The sequence below is a fragment of the Marmota marmota genome, unplaced genomic scaffold, assembly GCF_001458135.2.
Source record: "Marmota marmota marmota unplaced genomic scaffold, marMar, whole genome shotgun sequence".
NCBI classification, from domain to species: Eukaryota; Metazoa; Chordata; class Mammalia; order Rodentia; family Sciuridae; genus Marmota; species Marmota marmota.
Window position 1 is genome coordinate 9,916,739 of NW_026000242.1, and position 20,170 is coordinate 9,936,908.

General features: G+C 35.8%; 1 protein-coding gene and 1 long non-coding RNA gene across 3 annotated transcripts; both read right to left on the reverse strand.

Moving 5' to 3' along the window:
• Positions 1–1,113: 1,113 nt before the first annotated feature.
• On the reverse strand, positions 1,114–9,874 carry LOC125613912. 2 transcript variants are annotated; one of them, XR_007344489.1, is made up of 3 exons: positions 3,756–9,874; positions 3,455–3,502; positions 1,114–3,196 (listed from the first exon to the last, which is right to left on the reverse strand). It is a non-coding gene; the product is annotated as an uncharacterized LOC125613912 (long non-coding RNA). The 2 variants fall into 2 exon arrangements; XR_007344488.1 differs by having other exon boundaries at positions 1,114–3,502.
• A 475-nt stretch (positions 9,875–10,349) lies between these two features.
• Rexo2 (RNA exonuclease 2) lies at positions 10,350–18,105 on the reverse strand. Its single transcript, XM_015489673.2, has 5 exons — positions 17,894–18,105; positions 16,896–16,979; positions 13,717–13,794; positions 13,008–13,119; positions 10,350–11,692 (listed from the first exon to the last, which is right to left on the reverse strand). Exons 1-5 carry the CDS (start codon positions 18,038–18,040, stop codon positions 11,580–11,582), a joined length of 534 nt encoding a protein of 177 aa, XP_015345159.2. The 5' UTR covers positions 18,041–18,105; the 3' UTR covers positions 10,350–11,579.
• Between the last annotated feature and the right edge of the window lie 2,065 nt (positions 18,106–20,170).

Consider the following 20,170-nt stretch of genomic DNA (forward strand, 5'->3'; position numbering starts at 1 on the left):
CACCCAGCTGGTCCTCTGTCATTTTCAGCATTTACCTGCACTGCAAATCTCTTCTAGTCTCCCTGACAAGCATGTACTCTATCATTTGGTCTCTTTGCCCTCAGAAGTCTTCTCTATGGAACTTACTAGCCCATCTTAACCTATTAAGTCCTGAGCTTCAGTTCTGAATATTTCAACAAAATCAGCTCAGGTGCTTTAAAATAGGATGCAAATAATAACCTAGAGCTTACATGTCATATTAATATTATAATTGTTATTATAATTGTTTTTATAAATAATTATATTCTTATTATATAATTATCTATTACATTTTAAGTTTTTAAAGTGTTTCATACATCCATAATGGAGATGGTAGGACAATATGTAAAGCCCTCTATCTCTGCACTAGAACGTGAGCTCCCTGAGGACAAGGAGCCATGCCAGTTTTCTTCATTGCTGAATTCCAAGGAGCCTTTGTAGCTAGAAGGTGCTCTACAAATACATGTTGCTTAAATAAAAGAATAGGCATTGGCATTTCATATTACCATGCATCCCTTTGTTATCTAGACACATAGCAGTGCCACTATTTATTCATGAAGTACTCTCAGGATCTACTTTTTCTACACAGAGGTTATATGAATTATATTTTAATGATAGTAATATGATGTCATTTTGAGATAAATTGTCAGTGGGAGAAATTGCAGTTAGATAATAGTGCTGATTTTTATAAATAATAAAAGGTGTCAAGAAATAAAAAACAAACAAAATAATAATAATAATATAAATTGACTCAAAACTAGAAAATATGTGAAAACTGCCTGATCATTTTTCAGATTTGTCATATCTTAAAAACAATCAGATGAGGACAGTGTAGAAAAGGAAATTATATAAACCAATTTCATTACACACTTGGACAGTTAACTCTCTAAATCATCAGCTAACTAAATCCAATAGTGTTTGAAAAAAAATAATCCTATAATATTTGTTTGTTTTAGAAATGCAGACAATACCAGAAAATTATGTACTTTACCACAGGAATGATTGAAGAAAGCACATCAATAGACATAGGAAAGGCAATTCAGTTCAACATTACAGTTAAAAAAAAAAACAAAGAAACTAGGTATAGAACAGAACTTCATTAATTTGAAGTCTTTATTTATTAATGCCCTAAAGCAAATACCATAATTACTGATTAAATTTTTTAACATATTTAAGTCCAACAAGAAGATTAAAATATCCTCACTATAAGTACTGTTGAACATAGTAAATGACATTTTAGCTAATAAAATTTAAAAATGAAATAATAGGCAAAAACAATTAGAAAGCAAAAGATAAAGTGTCATTATTTGAAGGGGACCTACAAACGCACATAGGAAACCCAGAATAATCATGATCCAACTAAAAGAATCATAAAAGACACAGTATAAAAAAACAGTAAGAAAAACAGTGGCATAAAATCAAAGACCAATACCATTAAAAGTCCAGAAGAGACCTATCTGAAAAGGAAAACCAAATGCATTACAGAGTAGGTACAACAAATCAGTGAGCTAAGGATGGATTATTTAGCAAATGATGATGGAAAGATGGGAGCATTCTTTGGAAAAAAAATTAGTCTGATCCTTGCCTCACGTAATCTCCAAACATGGGCTTCAAAAGTATTAAAAATCAAAACGTGAATAATTAAAATATAAAGTCAATTAAAAGGGTAAATATCATCTTAAAGTAAAAACTATTTCTTATGCAGTATTTTAAAGGAACAAGCCTTACAGAGGAAAATGATAGACTTTACCAGAGCAACATTAAAAGTCCACGTTTAAAGAAGGTCACCACACCCAAAGCCAAGAGATAGACAAAAGATCTGGAATAAATAACTGCAATGAAAATCATGAAGAAAAAAAATTCAGAAAGTCCACAGAAAAATGGACAAAGGTATGAATAAATAATTTACAAAAAAAGAAATCCAAACTGCAATACATATGAAGATACACTCAAGCTCACTGGTATTTAGAAAAAAACAAATTAAAGAAATACACATAAAATGACAAAGAATATAATTCATATTAATTCCAAGTACTGCCAAAGATCTAGGAAATAATAATATTTCTGGTTACAATTAAAGAGTTACAGCCACTGGGGAGAAAATGTTGTTAGTATTTGCAGACATTAAGTGTAGGACTGTTTAATGACCTAAAGTACTATTCCCTGCTACATACTGCAGAGATAATCTTACACAGGACTATAAGGGTACAAGTACAAAGATGTTCATAGCAATGTTGGATGCGGTACCAATTACTACAATGGAGAACATAAAGAAATATTTTAAATAGTGAAATTTCGTAAGTTAAATGCCTAGAAATAACATATAGCCTCATAAACATAGTATGGTGTAAAAATTAGAAAATATTTATATCAATACTGCTTGTATCAAGTTAAAAAGTACACATGCAGAATACAGCCAGCCATTCAAAGTTGTTCTTTTACTCCTGACAGCTACTTTACATCATATTCGAAATACATTCACTTTTAGAAAGTCCTGTAACCGTTTTACTCTATTTCCTAATTAATTCAACATGCTGTTTTCCGTTGCTTTAAGAAAAACATTTGTAAATGTGAAAAACATAAATAGTTCCAGAACTTCAGACTTTTACTTTAATATCTAATTTAAAAAATCAAAGGGCTAGGGTTGTAGCTCAGTGGTAGAGCACTTGCCTTGCATATGTGAGGCACTGGGTCCAATACTCAGCACCACATAAAAAATAAATAAAAGTATTATGTCCATCTATAACTAAAAAATATTTAAAAATAAAAGAAATAAATCAAGCTTCTCCTTATCCTGCAGGAAATTTTGAGTCTCACCTTAGTGTTTAAGGATTCCTGTCAGGGTCTTTTATCTTGGTTGTCACAGTGATGACTGCTGTTCTATGGTTGCTGAAAACCATGGGTCAGTTTATTACTAAAACTTTCCACATTCCTCTTCTCTGAATTATGCTTTGCTAACTAAAGCTGATGCTAGACAACAGGCATTTAATAAATTTTATTAAGTCATGAATGGTAATGTATAAAAAGAAAACCTAAAAAACTAATCAGTCATCACATCTCCTACAGGTCATTAGCCAAAGGGGCTCCCAGTGGCCATCTTTTTCCTTGCTTTCTTGAAGTATGTACTCAGATTTGAGTCCTTTCTTCCATTATTCACTCTTTACCAGCTCCAAGGAGACTATGAGAGAAAAAACATTATTTAACATCAAAATAACTTTTTGAAAACCCCAATGTAAACTGATCAACATTCCAAATTACATTATCAGTCCCTTGTCCTTGGTTGAAATAAGTTCCTCCCCAAGGATTAATCTACTGTTGATGTATTAACAAAACCAAACTCTGAACCTGTAACTTGGCACCCAAATGAAGCACTATCTAGAGTAACTGAGCTGACCAGTTGGTCCATCATCCCCAGTAATATCCATTCCTTACTCACCATCATCTTCTTTTTTTGGGTCTGCCATAGGACGCGACAGAATTAAAGCTGTAAAAAACCAATACTCGCTCATTCATTTATTCATTAGGAATACTTACTAGGGCTCTATTAAATGAAGCCCGGAGGGCTCCCTTCTCCCTTAGTTCATTATACTTCATCCAAGTGGACTTTCTGACAGTTCCCAGAATAGAACAAATTCTTTGCTACCTAAAGATCACTGTTTTCTACATTTCCCACAGCCTACTTCCCACCTTTCTAGATTAGACTAAAATGTCACCTCATCAAAGCAACCGGCACTTACCATCCTGTTTAAAGCAGCCTTTCCTCCTCCAGTCCAGACACCATTAATCTTCACTAGTACACCTCTTCATTTAATAGCACAATTCTTTCTTAAGTATTGTCCAACCTGCTAAAACAAACTCCATGTAGATAGGGATGTGTTTAAGTCCTTAACCATAGAAAAGATTTATCTATATTCTAAATTCTAAATCTACACTAGATTTAGAATTTAATCAAATGAAATTATTTTAAATTTTTTCAGGTAACATCTGAAACTCAAATAATTTTAAACTCAAACCTGTCCTCTCTCCATCCATCAACAGAAAGCCAATGTTTAAACATGTCTAAAGGTCAATTAATTTCACAATGTTAAAACTAGAAAACAAACGTTAAATAACCAAGAATTTGCAACATTCCTAGAATCACCTGGAAAGATGCAAAAGGTCAGCAGTGGTGTAAAAGATAACTATTTTCATTTGATGCACTAATCATTAATACCTAATTTTATCTCAAGTAGACTATTATGAGGATATTTTTCATACTTTCATTAATAATAGGCAATAAATATTATTTTGGTAGTATAGCACACAGCTTCTCTCTCTTTCCTGTTGCTTCAGAAGGTTTGGGAGAAGTCCCAGGCATAAATACATCATTCATTCCCAAACTCCAACTCGAGGATTGCCAGGATGAAGTTTGTATTTTATAATCAATTTAAAGAATGATGAAGTAAGGACACAATTGGATTATTTAAAAGCTAAATATATCTAATTTAAAGCACCTTTTAAAGCATCTTTTATTCTATTTCAAATGTCTTCTTTTATGAAATGATGGTGATAGCAGACAATGTTTTTTTTTTATATTTTTTTAATTGTAGATGGACAAAATACCTTTATTTATTTTTATGTGGTACTGAGGATCGAACCCAGTGCCTCACACATGCAAGGCATGTGCTCTACCACTGAGCCACAACCCCAGCCCATAGACAAAGTTTTCAACATCATCCTTTGGCAAAATAATAGTTGGAAATATTTAAAGTGAATACAAATGATGCAGAAAGTTTACTACTGATAAAACCCAATGCTATGTAAATCAACCACTGAAGGCCTAATGAGAAAACAAAGTTTTCTTTTTTTTCTTTTTTTATGTTATCACTTTTTAATATTTTTACATATTACAAATATATGCACATAATTTCTTTATCAAACATACAACGTATGTATTTGCTATTACTTTCATGTGTTACACACATTTTACATTATTATTTTAATAAAAAAAGTATGAGAATACATGTGTATTTGAATTTTTATGTTCTACATTTTGACTTTTCTGTTACATAAATGCTATTTATTTGGACATGGTAAGCAAAACAGTAAAAAAGAAAATATCCTGGAACCAGGGTTCCACAAAAATCTACACCCAGCCACCCACTTTGTGGGAGCAAAAGCACTAAGAAATATTATTAGGAAGACATGTGAGGGACAGTGAAAGGAAGTGTAAGGGACAGAAGGATTTAAAAATCACCACTGAAAATTTTAAATCTGTGCTAAATCTGAAAGCATGGTAAAAGTATTTGTGAAGAACAAGGAGGAATACAGGAAAGGAATTTCAATGTGTGTGTGTGTGTGTGTCCTTAACAAAGTTTTCTAGGAGTTAGCCCCAAAGCATATAATGCCAACCCCCACATTTCTAGAAGCTTATATTTCAAAACCACTAGTAGAACAATAGCAACCTTGAGTCCTAGTCACTTTAAGAAGGTAGCTATGCTACTTATCAATTCTGAAATTATTTCTGCTATTTGTTAATTATGAACATAAAATGATTGGGTTATCATGTCAACTATTCCACACACGTTTTAAAAGAGAATAAGGCAGAATGATGAAAACAGGATACCTTAGAACCTCTAGGGTAATAAAGAGAATGTGCAGGAAAAAATGAATTATTAAACTAAAAGCACAGCCAACATAAGTGAACACATAAACTGGTATACAGTCTCTAATTTAACAATTAATACTGTTGCTCAATATTAATGGTAAGATAGTTAAGTGGAACTCAAATTTTTTTTTTCCACAAGAACAAAATAGGGCTGGGTTACATAAGCCTATCAACCTAGGCTATCCAGGGAGTCTAACCAACTCCGAATTCAGAAGCTTCCTTTCTCCATCTCCATCTCCATCTCCATTTCTTCCTTTCTCAATCTGGAGGTGAGGAGGTTGGCAGCTCCTAAAGAACAGTATTTTGTTAAATTTCTTTTTTCTGTAAACAAAACCAGCAATTCCTTATACTAATTTGATGCTGACATAAAAGAAAGCATCTCCCTAAATTGCCCATTTCCTGTTATCCCAAATTGTGAAACAAAAGGAAGTTAACTCTTCCTAATGACACAAGCAAGGGTACCAGAGTTCAGTTCCTCTAAGTTGTTTCTAACATATTGGTCCTAAAACAGGATCACTCTGAAAAAGGAGTTGTAGCAAATGACACGTTTTATGTGAGTATGTGTGGTAAAATATATATATCATGAAACTCATCATTTTTAATTATGCAGATCAGTGGCATTAAGTCCCTTGGCAAATGTATTTGTGCAACCCAAATCATGAACTTTATTGTGGATCCCCAAGAACTCTGGAGGCTCTTGATGGAATACGTTCTTATCTGCACAAGAACATTAACTTTTACTTGACACTCCTCAAACTTACCATTTTCTAGTGTTTATTCCTTTTGAGATACCCTTATTTTCTGTGTCTAAGATTATCAGTGGTATTACAACCCAGGCGCAAAATTAAACTGATTAAATTATCCTGAAGACCAAGTTAAGTCTCAGGATCTATACATTCAACTTGACATGTCAATTGTGAAAACAACTATTGTATCTGCCTGCTTTCTAGTGGGATAAATAAGCACATTCCTTGTTTTCACAAGGATTCTGAAGTTTCAATATTCCTTTACTCAATAGAGAATATTCAACTAGTAGAATTGTCTTCATTTACATTGCTACCATAGCTATCTATGGCTTTATAATGATCAACAAAAAAAATAAAAGGCTTTGTTCAAATAATTAAAACTCAATTGTCATAACAGATACACAATATGTATCAACTGATACACAGCACAATTGCTTTTGCCCTCATCGACAATTAAAAGAATAGAATAGCTCCTGCCCTCATCAATCAATAATGGAATAGAACAGCTTTTGCCCTCATCAATCTGCTACATGTGGTTTATCTGAGCAACAACCAATTTTCCACTGTTCCTACTGCTTGTTAATTTTTCAGAATATCAGGGCACTTGAGCGAACCTGGAACATTCAAGTACTACCATAAAGTATTCAATGTGATAAAACTGCACTTGAACATTATGACCAGCTATTATTTTTTCTTTAAGGCTTGCACAAAGCCAATTCTGCAAAACATCAATTTCCCTATGAATTTTTAAGATGGTTTTTCTAACAAAAGAGATATATTGCTTTGTAAATGAGAAAACACAGGCATCTCAGGTTTCATTCTTCTCTCCTATGGCTAAACTCTAAGGGGCATCTTTCTTGCCCACACTCAATACAATGACTACAGCACTGAAGGACAATAACTGGAGATCAGCATCATCACAGGACTGGCTTGTTCACCTCATGTGTTTAATGTAGGCAAAGATACCTGGCTGATCCTAAGAATACAGCTTACACGACAATTTATTACTTCACTGACAGAACCACCACCAAATGAGAAGCCCCAAAAGCACTGGAACAACAAGCTCGTCCAAGCAAACACACTGATCATTTTTCAAAATGCGGATATATTTAAATCAATTTGTACTGCAGTTCATTTCACAGGCTTTAGGAATCCCCTGTGAAGCCCTACATACCAGCACTACAAACTTAAGTTTATTTTCAAGCAGACTACCAAATAATGAACTAATCACTGAACCATCTTATCTTTATACAGACCTGCATCAGATCAGATTTGCTCATCTCACAGGCTGACAATCATTTTACTAACATCTAACACCAGCTTCATTCCAGCACAACAGATTTCTGCTACATAATGAAGATACAGAACAAAGGATTAAATGAGAAAGGTGGCTATTCGTACAACAGAGATTTAAAATTAATGACAGTAGTTAAAATTTTTCTAATTTAATGGCATAGCTCAAACAGTTCAACAGATGAAATCAATCAGACAGTTGTGTGTAGAGAAATCCTGTGATATTAATAACAGCTTCTGGTTCCTGGGAACCTATTTCCTCAGCCGAGTGTTTTCATATCTATTCTTGCATTGGAAGTTATAACATTCCTGAGGTCTAAAGTAAGGGCTAAGACCATCTTGCCAAATTTTAGTTGGAAACACTAAGCCAAGTCAAGGTCACACTCTTAGTGGAGTTTATAACAGTTCCCAGCAAGATGTACTTAGTCACAGGCATTGTAAACTCGGGTTAAAGACCATCCTCCAGATGTCACAACTAATCAATCATAGTACCCTTTTTCAGAGATTCTGCACTGAGTAAAATCCTCAATTAACATTAGTTAGCCATTATTCAAAGTGCTCACTATGTACCAAACCCTGTGTTCAGCACTGTAAGATCACCATTCAATTTAATTCTAACAATTCTTTTGAGTTAGGTACCTTTATCAACTTCAGAGAAGTGAACCTGATGAAGCTGCTCAGTATATCAGGTGTCTGGATTTGAATCCAGAGTTTGAATCAAAACCCCTGTTCTTAACTCCCCCCCATCTGGCCTACCAAACCACTGATGTGGATACATGTCATTTCAGAAAACAGAAGGATAAAACAGTCAGGATAAAAATCTGAAGATTTAATTAAGTTTTCATCTACTTATTAGACTTGTGGGTCTAAACCTTAATTTGTTCATTTGGGGAAAAAAAAAAATCACACTAAAATCTCTCTCTCCACTCATATGGTTTTTGAATAGGTAACACGACTTAGTAAGTGTTGAAGTGTTATTCAAATGAAAATATAAGACTGTTCTCATCCACAGTCTAGTTATCTCTGTAATTATCACGCATTTGGAACACATTATATTCATACAAGGACTACAATAAAATAGGGATATAACTTAAGCTCATCACAGAAGTCTTCTTTTCCAGTAGTTCTCAAAGAGGAGCAGGTCATCTGTGGGCCTTTCTCAATTGTGATTACTTGTCTTAAAGGGGCATTTGTCAGAATACAGTGCACAAAGAAATAAGACTTGTTCTACAGATGGTTCCATCGCACCCACTGGCAGAGGAGTGGTCTTAGTACTGCAATCTAGACTACATAAACTTAGGAGTTAATATATTCAAATTGAAACCCCTTCTCATCTACTTACTTACCATTAGACCTAGGAAAGCAAGCTCTGTTTTATAAACCTAGCACAGTGACTGCCTTATACATATTATCTAGTCAATAAACCTTCATTACTACTTACAGAATCACAGTCTGATGGCTTACTTGAATTTCTTGAAAGCAGTGAAGAGTAGCCTATTCCAGAGCTGTTAGTTTGATAACATTGAGCCCAAATCTGCTTCTCTGAACCTATCTTGTTATTCTATTCTTGACTTGTAAAGCAAAAGAGAGTAAGTTCACTTCCTGTTTAAGAAACTTAATAAAAGTACATTAGGAGAATTTAAACATCAGCCATACCACTTAAAAAAGATATCTGTTTCCAATAATTAAACTATTAAAGAATAAATGGTACAAAAAGGTTTGCATTTCAATAGAACTAGCTTTATTTGTTTATTTATTTATTTATTTATTTATTTATTTATTTTTAAACAAAAGAAATTGTCTAAAAGCAAATGAAGATATGTACCGAGGAATGGGCATGACCTGGTACTTACAAAGCTGCTGCTGTGCCATAATGGAAATAGCATATAGTGCTGTCTGCTTGAGTAATCTGGAGGTGCAAGTTAACTAAAAGAAGGTGCTCTGCCAAGCAATCAGCATGGAAAAGAAAAACATAAAATAAAAACCACTATAAGTTGCTTCCAGAGAACTATGTTGTGGCAGCATGAGAACTGGCATCAACTCACAGTCTTCTCATTTTCTCCATTTTCTATAATTTTCCTCTTCTTTTCATCTGTTTTTTTCTTGAAGATGTTATTTCGGTAAAACTGAAGTTCTTTGATGCTTTCACTAATGTCATCAAGTGCCCTATAAGTAAACATATCACACTGAATAAAATGTCCAAAAACAGAGGAGATGGAAATCATTTTGTAAACATAACTTTTTATAAATAAGAACAAGTTACTGTAAATGCCACTCTATGACATCATCAAGAAGTAGAACATTTCAGTAAAGCAGTATGAAGTGTTTTGTTCTTTAAAAAACCTGATTTATAAAAACAAATTTGTAAAATACACATAAAAATTTCCTAAACTGTTTAATAAGGTAGTAATATGCTCCAATGGGCAAAGGAGGGGAAATACAGGGTCAAATAAGTTTAAGGAAAACTAAATATATTTTTCCTGAAGTTTCTGCATTTAATAAACTAAGGTATCTTATGATTCCTAAGAGGAAGCTATGCTATACACACAGTATTTCTAAAACTTTATCAACCACATTTGTGGAACACTTATTAACAAATCATGAAACATAGTNTTATTAACAATGCAAAAGGCATCTGGATCATAACTATCAAGTTGCCTCTTTGCCTATGATTCTCTTACACCCTTTCTTCTCTTCCTTCTACATATTCTCTTTGAACAAGCTCATCAATGTATAAGACTCCGAAATCTGTAACTCCAAGTCAGCCCTCTCCCGAGTTCCTGACTGCTGGACATCTCCACCTAGAAATCCACACTCCTACTTCATATGTAAAACCACACTCACCCCTCTCCACTGCACTCCTCCCCCATTCACCAAATCTACTCTTCCTCTTATTTCCCCTCTTTCATTGGACAGTTCTGCCCACCTGAGCTGTCCCAACTAGAAGCACCAGAATCCCTTTATACCTCCTCCTTGTCCCCACTCGCTCATCTAAACAGTCAGTATCATGCCAATTGACTCTCTCAAATTTTATTTCCATTCCCCTCAAACACCCAACTGCCATTTTGTTTCTCCAAAAAGATACAAGTCTCCTTTCTTATCTATCATTTTTCTTGCTACCTTCTAATCAGAATGATCTGATCATGACTCATTCTTTTATTTAAGCCTGTCAAAGGAGTTCCTTCCCTCAGTAGATAAAAATCTAACCTTGGCATGGCACACAAGCCCTCCAATACTGGGCCCCACCCTCCACCCTTGCCAAACTCATGCATTGCACTGCAGCATTAAAGAACAGACAGTAATTCCCTGCACACTTTTGCCTTACTTTCACATCCTCGTAACTCTGCCCACTCTCAGGAATGCATTCTTCTCACTTAAATGCCTAGAAAGCTTCCCTTCTTATTTAAACCTCAATTTAAAAGCTACACATACAGCTTTTTGAATTCCCATTCCTCTCACTCCAGCATGGTGAGGTGCTCCTTCCTGAGTGCTCTCATACTCTACATGTACACTCACTCCAGGAGTCACCATACAGTAGACTTTGAGGGTGTTTTTATGTGTCTGTCAACCCACTAGATTCTATGCTATTTAAGACCTCTTCATCTATATATTCCAGCAGATAGGTCAATGCCTGGAACAGAATGAGTGCCCAATAAACTTTCTGCATATATGTAATTTACATGGGAAATATTTGACACTTTCCCCCAAGTCTCACCAGTCAGGATAAACTAAGGTCCTGTACAAGTGAGAATGGGATGACGTAGATACACACCCACTTAGTACCCTCAGTTCTACCATTCTATTCAATTATTTTCCACAAATTCTCAATTAAAACATGCTAAATGAGGCAACTTAATGGATCCTAAATATAGCCCTTACCTGCACAGTTCTTTAACAGTGCTCACATCAATTATTCTATAATGAAGATGTTTCATGAACTGGGGCATGTATTTGTCAAGAAACTTCTTATCTGCATGAACTGAATTTCCTAGAAAGACATGAAGCATACTGGATCTATGTATTTCTAGTAGTATACAACAGGATATAAAAATTCATAAATTGTATTTGAAACGGAAATAAATTTTTAAAGTTTAAACAATTCCTATAAATATCTCTAAATTCCCAAATCAAGTTTGAGTGCTTCTGATTAGCTTACAGGTGCAGATTTCCAAGAATTTGGTCAGTCTGGCTCATAATAAATTTGTATATGGCCTCACAGACAAAAGGACAAATCCAGCATTCCACACACGCAACATGTAAATCTGTTACTTTTCAAGTTCATACAAGACGTGCAAACTTTCTCCCAGTGTCACAAAATACACACCACTAACACTAAAAACTTAACTGAATCATGTAAGTAAATAAGCCTTTATTTACATTCCAATTTTTATAACAAATCACATCCACATTCATGTTTCCACACAGTAATTTATATTTAAAACACTAAATTTTAAATAAGAATTTTAAAATAGGTATCAACTACATTGGCTGAAGAACTTTTACACAATGTAATTCTAAGACTTAATGCCAAAACTTTCCCTGTGAATGTTTGAGAAAAGTGTCAGTTACCACATCAATGGACATATACAAATGCAAATACACCTCCACAGAACATTACCACCCCTCTTACAAAGTTACTGCTTTAAAAATCCTGATAGAACTGACCTGGTCTCTTTTAAATCAATGTCACAAGGGAAAAAAATAGAGATAGGTGGACAGTTCTGGGTTAACAGACTAAAGATACATAATAACCAAAATGAAACGCATGAGCCTTGACTGAATCCTGGTTCAAAAACAATTAGACATTTTAGGGAACTCTGAATGTAGACTAGACATCACGTGATACTATTAAATGACTTTAATTCTTTTCAATGCAATAATGATACTGTGTTACATAACAAAATATCCTTATTCTTAGGAGATGCTCCATGAAGTTTTTAGAAATTAAGTGTCATAAAACCTACACTTTATTTTCAAATATAAAAAAAAAAATAGGTACAACCAACAGGCACACGTTTAACAATTACTCAGTCCAACTTTTCTGTGTCAAAAATTCTTTCATCATAAAAATATGGAAAAATTTTTACTGAGTTTGTTTCTAACTTCTCATGTCTTATTTCAGTGCATTTTCCTAATATTCATGTTGTGAACTATACAAGGAAACTTGAACACAAAAGATAAATAATCCAAATCAGGGTAAATGGAAGATATAGATAGGCTTGGCTGGTATTTCTGGAATTGCAGTCTCTTGAACCACTACAATGGAAGACTATCTAGAAGATATACATAGGATTGGATTTTACCTGCAAGTGGACAGAGCCCCGGAGGAGTCTGCTGTCGTACAAAGGACAGAAATTCATACTCTGCCTGCTGCAATGTAATTGTACTCTCCTTCACTGCCTTGGTAAGACCAGACTGCAAGAGAGAATCCCCAGCCCCCAGCAGAAACACATGAAGTCAGTTTTCAAAGGTATCCAGAAATGAAATTTTACTTCTAAAATGGGCAAGTATCACCACAGATGGACCATTTTTAGAGCTCAAGTTCAAACTGAAACTGCCATCTTTTCACCAAATTTTTCTTAATCCAAGCCAATAAGTTATGTTCCTGATTGTTAATAGCATTTCCACACAGTCAAAAAAGATGGTGCTCAAAGTCCAAAGATATAACCTCTGGGAAGAAACAACTATTAAGAGGACAGCAGCATTCCCCCTTCTCTGAGAGTTGATGTCTAACCTCATCCAAAAGACTGACTTGAGTAATACTTGACAATCCACAATGCGTTCGCGACAGACTGAATATAGGAGAGAAAAAAGAGGACATTCAGGAGAAGATGATCTCGAGAGGTCCAAAAGATGAAAAGTAAAAAGCAAGCAGTTTCCCAGGCTTGCCAAGCAATCTTCCTCTAACCCTCTTTTTAAATACCATCCAACAATGGTCTAGGATTCAGATGTGAGTGCAATAAGCTTGTTACTGTTCCCCAAAGCAGCAATCTTGTTATTTGGTAATGTTACCTTCCCATGGTGCTCCTTACACCAATCTGACATGCTGTCCAGCAACTCATCTGGCTGTTTTATAATCAGGTTAGGACCCTGTGGATGGGAAAAGCCATTAGTCATTAAGAATCAAAAGAAATAACCCTGTTTTCAGAGATAAAGTTCAAGCTGCATTAAGGACTAAATGCATGTATCAGAAAAAGAAGATAAAGGACACTTAACTCTAAAACTGGTCTTCATTCATTCCAGAACTATTTACAATGATTGAAAAAAAGAACGCACACAACTGAAAACCAAAATGCCCCTTAGGACATAGGTATCTACCAAGATTCAGCAAACTATAATCCCAGGCTTTGGTTAAGTTTTTTATAACCAAAAAGTTAAGAATGAGTTTTACATTGTTAAAGGAGATTTAAAAAGAGAGAGAATGTATGACTGAGAGGTATATGGCACTCAAAGGCTAAAAGATTTTAATATCTGGCCCTTTCTAGAAAAACTCTGCTAAATCCTGATTATGAGTTCATTTTGAAAAGTATCTTTATTACCAAGTGAGAAAAGTAAACTGCACAACAGTGTATACATGCATATGATTTTATTTACATATTTTAAAAAATGTACACATTTATATACGCATGCAAAATGTCAAGAAAATACATAAACTTTGGGAAGTAGGACAGGGATGGAGAACAAGGCAAAAAAAAAAAAACAATAGATTACATATTGTTTAAAGTTATTCTGTTTAATTTCAACAGTGGTTTTACATTTAAAAAACAAAAAAAAAATAAGTAAAAAGCAAAATTTTAAAGAAGAGGTAACTAGAGACATCTAAAAAAACAAAATTAAAACGAGTGGCCCTCAAATTCTGAGTTCCATTTAATAAAACATTCAACTGTGATTCTCTGGGACAGGGGCCCAACAGTAATAGTAGCCTGGTCAACGACATTAAAGCAAGTCACCTTAGTTTCTCCTTCTAGAAAATGGTGAATCAATAAATTGGTCCTCTTTCCTCGTTAGGATCAAAGAAATAATAGATACAAAAGTTCTTTGAATTTTCTAAAAGAAAAGTAATCTACAAATCCAAGTTATTATTACTAAGATGGCAAAAAATAGTTTGCAATCACTGAAAGAAATGGCCAGAAATGGACTAAAATATGCCTGACATTATACAACAAAAAGGAGTTTTAGCCAAACAAAAACCTTGTGTTGGCAATCTCCATGGAGAAACAAAAAAATTGTTCTGATATTAAAAACAAAACAATTCAGGGCGGGCTCAGTGGTAAAGTGCTCACCTAGCACACGTGAGGCACTGGGTTCAAACCTCAACACCACATGAAAATGAAATAAAGATATTGTGTCCACCTACAACTAAAAAAATAAATATAAAAAAAATCAAACAATAATGGAAAGGAGCAAAGTACATATTATAAATCTACTAACCTGGTTTAGATTCCAGTTTAACAAATCAAGGACCCACTAACACCCACTGAAAAAGTTTTGGAGTAGGCTGCTTGTGTTTCTACTAGCATAAAATATTTTCCTCAGACTTGTACATGAGAATAAAACATTTTCCACACAACTGACAGCTCCAACATATTTTTTATTTTTTTAAAATCCTTATCCTCATCTAAACTTAGCCTATTTCAGGCTATGTGAACACATACCCAAATTTTCTCCAGGGTACATATCAACCTACCAGTCCACTTAACTTTCAGTGTTTCACATTATATCAACTATCTAAAGCAAAAATACTTCCTTGGCTAAGGGTAAGGAGAGCTGATAAAATAAAGACACTTCACTAATCTCTATAGTAAATTCCAAGTCACAGGAAAAAGAAAAAAATACAACCAAACCTAAAACTGAGGACTTTCTTTATATAGTTTAAAATAAAAGTTATCATGAGAAACAGAGTCTCATGAGTCTTCTCCAGCTCATGTGTCAGAAAGTAAGTCTGGCACACCAGCAACTCATCTATAAATGCCTCTCACCTGTTGTCTACCTGGGAAATAAAGGGAGGTTATACCTGTAGATTTATAAAATTTATCCAGCACCAATAAACCATCAACCCTACCTTCTGGGAACTTAACAAATCCTCACTTTTCTACAAACACCCTATTTTGTTTTTTGAATGACTCCAAATAATGGTGACAGTGTTAAACTAGGGAATTTTATCCCCTACCAATCAGACATATCACATACTTATTAAATGTTTCATAAGAGGCTGAAATGCAGCAGGTGTATTTGTTTTGCTTAATGTTTCAGTTTTAAAATAGAAAAATATAAAAACCTTTATCATATTCCACAGGAGAACACTTTTTTTGGATGTGCGTTAACAGAAATTCTAAAACTGTCATATAGATCTAAAAGAAACACATGTCTTGATTGAAAAGGCAGATGACCCTCTGTAACAACAGGTTCTATATCCACAGATTCAACCAACTCCAGATTGAAAATATTTGGAGGGAAAAAATGCATCTGTACGTAGAGACCTCTCTTTTCTTTATTCCCTAAACAATACAGTATAGAAACTATTTGTTTAGTATTTACATTGTATTAGATATTATATGTAAACTAGAGATGCTCTGAAGTATATGAGAGGATGTGCAAAGGTTATAAGCAAATACTATGTCATTTTAAATAACACTTGAGCATACTCAGATTTTGGTCTCTGAGGGGGGTCCTGTAACCAATACCCTAGGGATACCAAGGAATGACTACATAGGGTATCCAGTTAAAGCCAAGGATAGGATATAAAGATATAAACTTTGACATGAGTCACCAAACCTGATGGGACAATAGGTGACTGTCCTACTGGCTAGAAACACTTTACTAAAACTGCCTAGGTTAAAACTACAGGTTTCCACGATAACTAGCCAGGTGACCTTGGGTGACATATCCAACATCTCTATGTCCTCATCTATAAAATAAGCATTATTAACAGTACCTACCTTAAGATTTTTTGTGAAGACTAAGTATGAAAACATGTAAAGCACTTAAGAATTGGCCCTGACACACTAAGTTCTCAGTAAACAACAAGAGTTTATGTTTCTGTACAGTTTGGGCATGGTTCATACTACTTTGGACCTTAATCTATATGGAGCTCAATTTCTTTATTTTTTAAATACTAACACTGGAGAAAGTGATCTTTAGATTTTCATGCCCTCCACAGAGTATGACTGTATTATATGGTATTCACCTACTTCAGCCAAAATGTTAAGATCAGAGTCTGTTATCAGACAGGCCATCTCAATAATCTGGTCCTTTTCAATGTCCAATCCTGTCATCTGCAATAAAAAATAAATATGTAATACACAAAAAAACACCTTTCCGGTCTCTTTTACTCAAGTTTATTAAACAAGAATTCCTGATATATTCCACAGCCAGAATAGAAGACAGAATAATGTCCCTTGGGCATGCAAGGTACTAAATACATATCCTCACTTATTCAACATTTACCATTGTCAGGCACTGTGATTCTACTCCGGGACAAATGCAAAGTAAGTAAAATTGAGAGAGTGCTGTCAATTATGGAAGAATTAGATAACCAATATCACCATGTCTCTGAAGTTTACAAAAACTTATTACATTTGTTGATCTTTATGACAATCTAAGTAGAAAGGAATGATTATCATTACACAGAGAAAATTGAGGCTCGGGGAGGAGTGGGGGGAGGGCTTGATATAAGTATGTTAAAACTGAAGAAATCAGAATTGGGCTCTAGTCTCAAACTCTCACTAATGGCGTGACCTTGAAAGTGTTGAATCCTCTCTTTGGGCCTCAATTTTTTCGTTTATGGAAAGAGGAGTAAGGCTGAGTCATCTCCGGAGTCCCATCCAGCTTGAACAGCGTAGGGTCCTTTAAGGCTTTGTGGGGGAAATGGAAGCAGAAATGCTGTCCCTACCCCCACCAGTGATACTAGCCGGGAGGCACCGAAGCGTTAGGGAAGTCCAAGTTGGCGGAGGTGATCAGGAGGAGAAAGAGACATATGGAAGACTCCTCCCTTCTGTAAAGAAACCCCACGGTCCAGCCCAGTCCCCAACTCCCGCTGGAGTCCTGCCCAGCGCTGTCCACAGCCGGGACGCGCTCACCTGCCATACCCGAGACCCACATACTGCCGCTCTCCCGGACAGGCTCGGCCACTGGGTCCCACGCGCGAAACCTGACTCGCCGCCCCTCACCCCGCGCCGACCTCTCTCACCTCCAGGTCCACCCAGACCATTCGCTGTGCCATGCTCTCCCCTGCCGCCATGGCTGCGCCACCTTCGCGGACACCTCGCGACCCGAACTGCCGGCGACTTCCACCCACACCCCGCAACAGCCTGGAGCCCAGGGAGCCGCCTAGCATCACCCGGCACGAGCCGCCACGGCCCCAGCCTAGCCGCCGGCGCGCGCGCAGGCGCAATGGTCGCTAAACGTCGCAAACCCGCGGGGAGGCGCTGAGCGAGGACCACAGGTCCCGGCAGCCCTCGCGCCCGCCCGCCCTCCGCCGCCGGGCTCGGCCGCCGAAAGGGCCGACGGGACTGCGAGTCCGGGAGCGGAGCCGCGAGTTCCCACCCCCGCCACGTGTTTTTCGGATGTACTGGACGCGCATGTTTTTCGTGGCTAAGTTTGTTTGCTTCCCAGAGTTATTTCCTGAGTTTTGATTAGTTCTAAACCGCAGAATGGAAAAAGAATTCTTTTTATTTGGACTGGTTGAAAAGACCTAGTTATTTGCGATTTTTAAAAAAATCTTTCCCTTTTTATCTCCCCCTTTTTTCTTATTTGCCCCTCCCTTTCACCTACCATTATTTTTCTCTTTTACTTGGAACCGAAGAGCTACTTTAGGCCACAAAGACACTTCCACTATTCTCATTTAGAAATCCTTAAATGAGCTATTGTCAGAGAGATCACTTCTCATGTATCAGGTGTTCTATCAAAGTTCCTTTTCCTTCGTTAGCTAAGTATTCCTTGTGGAGGGATCTGGGCCTTGTTTCAGTTCAGCTGCTAAATGTCAGTGGTAATGACGACTTCCTACTCCACCCTTAAAAATTCTCAAAAATAATAATAATAAAGGGATGGGGGTGGGGTGGCCTGGGGATGTGGCTCAGTGATTAAACACACCTGAGTTCAATCCCTGGTTACAAAAAATGAAATAAATAAATCGTGTGCAGTCGACTAAATTAAAATGAACTGAAACAGTTCTGCCTGGTCTGTCAACTTTTCCGGTTTTGATCAAAGTATCTTTAATCTCCCATGACAGCTGTCATTTGCGTCTTTTCCTGTAGAGGTGGCCACCACAGGATCAATCTGCCGGAGTGTCAAATTCTGTGGGTCTCTTAAATTTTGGCTATTCAGCGGCAAATTTGTGTGCAAAGGACACTTTGGCACAAATGATGATCTCAATCTTGAATTATATCCTCTGTATATTTCTGAAAGCCTTAATGCCTGTAATTACAGAGCTTATGGTCCATCATTCCGTAATTCCTACCTGAAGAGCTGGTTTTGTGAGAGAGAAACTTTGTTGCCTCATCAGAGCTTTGAGTGTACTGGGTTTCACCTTCTGTTCCTTTGGTGTACTCAATCCACCACCTACCAGGACCCAGAGAAACACTCTTTGAAGAATCATCAAACCGTGTGCACAGATTATATGTATAAAGACTTTTATTGTAGACAACACGTATATACATTGTAACCACACTGCCCAGTGAATCATATTATTCTGCTATAGCTTTATATTCTCTTGTAGCCTACTTTATAAAAAATAGTCTCCTCCTCCCCCATTTAGTTTTCAACTTGATTCATAGTAAGTAGAATCAATTCAAGTACAAAAACTTATCCACTGGGCTTCTTATTATGATCCTAAAGTATTATTTCCAAACACCTTTTTTTCCATGTTACTGTTATAACATTGACTAGTTCAAATTTCATCTTCAGTGGTAGAATTTATATTTAAAATATTATGTCCTGAAAATTTGTGTTCATAATTTTTAAATACTGAGTACTGAAAATGAGGTGTGGACTTTTTGGAAATTTCCATTTTATTCAGAGATAGTAATATACATTTGTTATAATAATAAACACAATTTAGGTGACTAGCATTAAACTGTAAAATTAAGGTTTTTTGTTTAGTGTGTAATATCATTAGATTGGTAAGAAAGATTAATATCCCAAATGATGCATGTATTGAATTCACTAATTTAAACTACATATGTAAGAAAGAGGCCCGACACAAGAATCAAAGGCCCTAGACTCTGAAGGCAAGCTGATCCTATCTTGGAATCATTTTTTTCCCTTTCCCTTTCCCTTTCCCTTTCCCTTTCCTGACAGGATTTATCCCAAAGCCACATTACTCCATTTAGAGACTACTTTTTCAATTCTGCCGTGAACTTATAAGGACTTCTTTTGTTAATTAACTTAAGGACATGGTGCCTAGAAGTCTTGTTTTCTAAAATCAGAGTATGGAAAACTTTGAAGTCTTTTCAGTGAAAAACAGAAC